This window comes from Ambystoma mexicanum, chromosome 4p (assembly GCF_040938575.1).
Source record: "Ambystoma mexicanum isolate Mex_15411 chromosome 4p, UKY_AmexF1_1, whole genome shotgun sequence".
Taxonomy (NCBI): Eukaryota; Metazoa; Chordata; class Amphibia; order Caudata; family Ambystomatidae; genus Ambystoma; species Ambystoma mexicanum.
Window position 1 is genome coordinate 168,715,789 of NC_090927.1, and position 6,803 is coordinate 168,722,591.

General features: G+C 45.4%; 1 protein-coding gene across 3 annotated transcripts in view; it reads left to right on the forward strand.

Moving 5' to 3' along the window:
* SCARA3 (scavenger receptor class A member 3) overlaps positions 1-6,194 on the forward strand; it is a 271,642-nt gene extending 265,448 nt beyond the window's left edge. For all 3 annotated transcript variants that reach the window (XM_069605622.1, XM_069605623.1, XM_069605624.1), the window contains exon 6: positions 2,513-6,194. In XM_069605622.1, the coding sequence (XP_069461723.1) occupies positions 2,513-2,973 (461 nt within the window). In that variant the 3' untranslated portion in view covers positions 2,974-6,194. The remainder of the gene's footprint in view (positions 1-2,512) is intronic.
* Positions 6,195-6,803: the final 609 nt, after the last annotated feature.

Sequence of the window (6,803 nt, forward strand, 5' to 3'; positions counted from 1 at the left end):
AGGTAGTCACAGGACCCTCACACCCTCAAACCCCGAACACTGCCAGTGACCAGCAGAGGGAGAGGGGTTTGCCCATAATCCTTAAAGAGACTCCCATAAGGTGCTCACCCTCAGAAAGCCTTGTAAACTTCCCTAATCATAGCTAAATATCTCGCATAGGAAAGGAAGCCTATTGTTTTAAGGTAACAATGCTGCAACATTTCAAAGTCCCAGATGAGTGAAGAAATACATTTTTCTTCCCACATGGATACCAAAGGAAACATTTCACACTTTGACTCATGCTCACTCAGCCTGTGGAAACACAGCAGTTACAAAGGTGCGCTCAAACAATGAGAAAGTGACCTGCGTGAAACGCGCCAGCAAGCAAACCTCATTCTTGCAGCATTAGAAGGATTAAAAACCTGGAAATTCCCTGTGATGAACAAAGTTTAAATGTATCAGACCACTTCCCATTCTTACCTTAACATTCCCTAACATCAGATTCACAAGCTGGGAGAGAAAGGGGACTCAGACTAAAACAAGTAGCTAGGACAGCTGGGGTCCTAGAAAGAGGGCAGGGGTCTGCATGCTTGTACAAGGGCCTTCTGGAATCCAAGATGGTGGCAAGCCTTCACTTAAACTCAGGCCAGACCTCATCCAAACTGCATGACCGCAACCCATAGCCCAATCTCAAAACAGCACAGGCCTGAGTGCACAGTTTCCCTCAACACCATTAAGCATCACCCAAGGGCAGGTGAGCCCTTCTATATAAGCAATCAGTTCATTCTGGTAGGGTTGGAGGTTTGTGTAGAAGTTGGAGGAAGGTTTATGGTGTACAGTAGCTGGAGCAAGGAATACTGAGAGGAGAGCAGGAGGGCAGAGATGGAGGCTGGCGAGAGAGTTTGAGAAGGTTAGAGGAAAAGAGACGTGTTGTTCAAGAGAGGAGAGTTGCTGATGACTGGACGAGGCAGGACTTTATAGGAAAAGACAACGTTGGGAGGAAGTTGGAAGAAGAGAAAATTGTCATCAGGGACAAGAGTTGTTGGAGAGTGTAGGAGGTGGACCATCAGAGTAAAAACGGCGCGAGTTGTGAGGAGGTTGGAGGAAGAGAGAGTGTCATCTGGTGGCAAGAATTAGAGCTTGGAGCAACCACATCAAGGAGGCTGGAGAAAGAAACTTACATCAAGCAGGAGGGGAGTGGCTGTCAGAAGGAGAAGAGTTTCATGAAGGTTGAAGGAGAAAAAAACATCAGGAAAACAACAAACCAGAAAAGGGAATCCTTTAGCATTGATCACAAAGAGAGAAAAGCTAGAGGTGAAATACAACTACTATACCTTATGAGGTGGGAGGAGAACAGTACTCCGAGAGAGAAAGATCATAGAGGTTCCTGAGGTCATATCGACCCGGGGCTGAATCTAGTGCCTGTGGGAGGGAGTAAGAGATGGTGTAATCCCATCAGTGCTCAGGGACCGAGGCTGTCCGGGGAACCAGAGGCCCGAAGCAGGTATCTAGCCAGCAGATGAGGAACTCACTATGAGGTCCAAAAAATCTGAACCTGCGGTAAAGATGTACCACTTCCACCTCATGCTCCCAAATAAGTTCTTAAGGCTGTTCACAAGCCAGAGCATGTTGACCACAGCTGCCCTGACCATCTTACTTATCCCACAAGATTTTGGGACCCCGCAAAATCCTTAACCATCAGACAAGACCAGGGTCATCAATTGCACATTCCAGCTAGACAAGACTGAAGCCAGTCCCTGGAACTTTGTAAGATACTCTGTACTGTGTTTTGACTGTCCCTAAGAGAAGATTACTAGAGAAGCAAGACTTTCAATTTACGGTTTTGTATAATACCGCCCTCACAACTCCCTTTTGCAAACAGAGTACTTTTATAATCGTGGCTGTGAGGCTCAAACACCCTGACGGATCGCAGAAAGCAGTTTCCATTGAAGAAAGACAATTTTGTATTTCTTTATTGATCCCATGATCACTTTGAGTAAACCAAAACACTTGCCTCGGTTAAATAAGCTTCTTCCCATTTAAAAAAAAAGAACCAATCCTTAGCTGACATCAACCTTAGTTTTGTCTTGTGTTCCCCGCTTGGCACAATCTGTGGCACTAGCCAACAGCTGTAAGCAGTAATAATACAGTTGTACGTTTTTGATTCCATGTTACAAACCAGTTACAGCAGAGGTCTGCAACCTGAAGCTGCTCCAGAGGCATTATACTACAATTCCCATGATCCCTCACTATTGACAATGTTGTCTAGGGCTAACGTTTGTTTCAATCCACATACGTAGAGAGCCAAAGGTTGCAGACCCCTGAGTCACAGTGATGGATATTAAATAGACCATATGTCTTGCATGCATTCATTACAAATTATGTGATTTTTGTTGTCACTGCACTCATAAAAAGCATTTGCCACTTTTGTCTTTCTACTACTATAATCAAAAATATTAGAAATAAGAATGCAAATCGTTGTTTACTGATAACTAACCAATTGTATATTTTTTCTGTTTCTCCAAACCAACAGGTCCACCAGGATTTCCAGGGCCGAGGGGAATGAGAGGTGATGGAGGGCCAAAGGGACCAGTGGGGCCTAGCGGAGAAAAAGGAGATGCAGGTGATCTAGGCTCCCCTGGACCACATGGGCCTGGAGGGACAGTTGGGGATGAAGGCCCAAAGGGCGAAAAGGGCAACCTTGGCATAAAGGGCTCAAAAGGTCTTATTGGAGTTAAGGGAAGTTTCGGACAACCAGGTGCAAAAGGACCAATAGGACCCAAAGGTGATATAGGACCCCCAGGGCCAGATGGGCCCGCTGGTTCAGAAGGAGCACCAGGCCATCAAGGTGAAACAGGGATGCCAGGAAGGCCTGGTTCTTCAGGCAAACCTGGCCCGCCTGGGATGAAGGGAGTGCCTGGCATTCAAGGACCTAGAGGGCCACCCGGCTATCGAGGTCCACCCGGGAAAGCAGCCAACGTAAACCGGAACTGACCAGAAAGATGAATGTGTGATTTGAAGGAAAGATGGGGGATATCTTAAAGGAACCCACCTGTGTGACATCCTCAAGGATGTAAAGGAATGCTCATGGATTTCTAAGTGATAAGACACTATTGGCTCCTGAAACCCTGTAGCTCTGCTGCTCCACATGATCACCTGAAAACAATTGTTCTTAAATTTCTGACCAAACGGAGCAGGGATCATCATTTCTTCTTAGGGTACAAGGTGCTGAAGGCCCATTGGATGACTTGCTTCATCAGGAGAGAAAATATGTCAACCAGTAAGCTTCAAAAAGTGTATTGCTTAACAGAAGACTTGTTTCTTCACATTGCACCCTTAAGGTTACAGATTATTCTGTGGCAGCAAAGCTAATATGGCGGACCAGTTAGAGGGCAAAGAGGGCAAAGAAATATGTCCAACTATGGCATTGAAAGGTTTTTCGGAGAGACTGTACACAAAATGCATATCCTTCTTTAAGTAAGATCATGTCTCATTTTCCAGCTCATACGATAATTGCTATTATATGTTGTGTTAAGGCAAACAAAAAACTATTGTGTAGGGTTAAAGAGGGGTCTTTTTGACTGGTTACTCTACTAAGATGATAATTTTTATGAATTAGTGCACTGTTGACCCACAGTGGTATTCTGGGAGAGCAGATACATGGCACGATAACTCTCCGCCAGATTTGTTTCTAAATTGTCGTCCAGCTAGTGCCTGAGTATTGGATGTTGCCCCAGTTGGCATAGACGCAGTTTTGTACAATGTGGCTATCCTCACCGGTGAAGGGCATTGAAAGCCACCCCTGCACTTCTGAGATGAAGCAATGTCCATACAATAGTAAAATGGCCGAGCAGTCTTGGTATTGAAGCGATGTTCCTCTTGTGTTGCTGTGCTGCTGTTGCCAAGCTGTTTCCACTATCAAATCAATGTTCCAGTGGGCGCCTGTGTCACTAGCAATGAAAATGTTAAGTTGGAAAAGGAGAAAGAAGGCTCTATATCACCACTCAGACCCTATAGAAAGGAATTCCACCTAAACATCAACTTTCCTTCAACTCAGAACACTACTGAACACCTGCCTAGTCACCTGATCTCTGTCTGATCTCTCAATCTGTGCCATATAGACTCTTTTTGACACACTCCCATTTAAAATGTCTGGTCTAATCCTTTTCCTCGGTTATTCTTCTTTGCTATTCCTTTCTCCCTCTTCCTTTTGAGCAATTTCCTGATCATTAATACTGTGTTACCCTAACCACATGGAATCTAGTATAGTCTGGTGTTTAGTCTTACAAACCCTAGAGACTTCCACCATGATTCAGTAGAGACAGGGAGCTGTTAATGTGTTGTTGTGTGTACACGCCAGGCTTGCTCCCCCCCTCTCTCTCCAAATTAGCCTGGAATCCCTTATAGTTAATAAGTCAGTTTACATACCTTGCCAATTTGTCCTCTGTATGAGCCTCTAGTAGCCATTGATGTTGTGTGCAAATTAGAGACAAATTTAACAGAATTAACTTTTCCAGAGATGCAAACAACACATACTACTGCCAACACTTTGAAAATGGTTCCATTGTCCCAATAGCATGGTCCTTTCCGAGATGGTCATTTCTAAGTGGCAAAATAGGTGCCTTGGTGTGAGTTTGGCAGTGAGATTCAGGCCACGGCAGTCTCCCGGTGACACCAATATCATTGCACAGGAAAACTACATTATCTGGCACCTTTGAGGAAGCAACTGTGCCTCATAACAGACTGCACCGGGTAACAGAATACATGTATAAAAGATGGCATGGAGACTTTTGAACTTTGTTAGCTAGCTTTTTATCATCCACAGCGCTACTGTTACTGCTAAGAAAAAGTGCCAGTCAATAGAGCCTTCTGGATAATGATGTGATGTATAACACACATATACTGTGACTGCAGTACATTTTACCCAGCCTCCGACTTAATGCGTAGAAAGCAAAACTTCCAGATAAAGAAAAGACACACTGGACAATCATTTCAATGTTCTGTTGCAGGGGTCTGCAACCTTTGGCTCTCTAGAGGTTTAGGACTACAACTCCCGTGCTCCCTATCCAGCATAGTCGAGGTGGAGGGATCTTGAGAAGTGTAGTCCAAAACATCTGGAGAGCCGCAGGTTGCAGAGCCCAGTTCTAGTGGTACCAAGCATCACAAATGCCTGCCTCAAATATTGCAGTGCTTTAATAGGAGGCCCTAGAGGTAAAGGTTCTTACCCTTTTCAGTTCTCTTCTTCCTCTTTGAGCAGAATGTGTACCTGTGTTTTTTGGAAACTCTGAAATGTGGCCCATGCTCTTGCACACTCAAGCTCTCATTCCAATTGTTGAAGCGCTCAAGAAGTTTGAGATGAATTCTTCAACCTACATATTGTTTGTATGATAGGCCATGACACCTTACCCTCAAGTTTGGCCAGGGTAATCCTGGTCCCTTCTCAGTTACTAGCATGGTGCTACACATAGTTCCCTCAAGGAGAGGATGCACAGCATTGCAAGAAATGCTTTCTCAAATGAAATGAATGAGGTAGCCTGAAAGTGACATTTCTCTGAACTAGCTGGAATGTTGTCTCAATTACCCCAACCCTTCCCAAGGTATTGGACACTATAGCTCACATATTCCTCAAAGTGGAGGCAGGTCCTCTTCACGCTTCTTACGTCGCATGACATTCTTACGAGAGGTGAAAAGTGCACTAATGAATCATGACCTTGTTTTGGAATTAAAAGTCAGCCCTTCTGTACAGTTTATTGTGAAGCACTTTATGTACCCTTCCGTCCACATCAGCGCACCCCACATTCCAGATCTGCTGAGCCCTTTTCTTGGCAGAAGAAGCGGTCATTCTTGGGAAACCCACAGCCAAATGGAAATCAGCGTGTCCATCAAAACTCTTAATTTCATCTAATTGTATATGCCACAAGGCCTATTCCATCACTTTACGGTTTTAGGTGAAGTCCAGAGTGCTAGCGGCCCAGTTACATACTGCACAGGTGATGCCATTTCCCTCCTAGTGGGTACAAATCGTTGTATGGTATGCTCCCTTGCTGTGTCCTTGGCTGCAAAGGGTTCATTCTGTATTCTGTGGGGTGGGATGGGAAGAGTTGCAGATGTGCAACTGGTTTGCACATACATTTTTGCCATCAGTGTAATCATGGCATTTTTACATGTAATACCAAATGTATTCCCAGATTAATAAAGTTATCTAATAAAGAAAACCTAGTGAAGTCTTTTTTTTTGTTTTGTGGTTTCTTAGAGCTGGAGATTAGGGAGGTGTTTGACGGTGGAACTATTGACATTTAGGGGTCGATTCATGGAGCAAACGTGCGCTGAAAATCCCAGCGCAAGCAGGCGCAAGGTGGCGCAAGCGTGAGAAACCCAGCGCACGCGTGATTCCCGCTGTCCGTGCACCAAATCCTGCCATGGCGCACGCGGGCACAGACGGCAAAAGCGCACACAACCAAAGTGTGCGGAACAGTGGGCGTAACATGCGGAATGGGGAATAACGTGTGAAAAAGAAGGCGTAACTGGGGAAGTACTGCAGGGAACTACACGGAACGCCCACACGCATGCGAACAACCCGTATTCATGGATTCGAATACGGGAAACCCGCGCACGGCAAAAGACGCACACAGGCGTCAACGCGTCCGCCACATGACGGCAGGCGGAAGCGTCCCCGCGCACAGTATAAAAGTGCGCGCAAACAACAAACACGTATATACAGCTACGATGAATGCCCCATTTGTCGCAGCACTGATCGTGGGACACCGCAGGAGGAGGAGAATAGCCAGGGCACGCATTTTCGCACCACGGACAAGCCTTTTTGG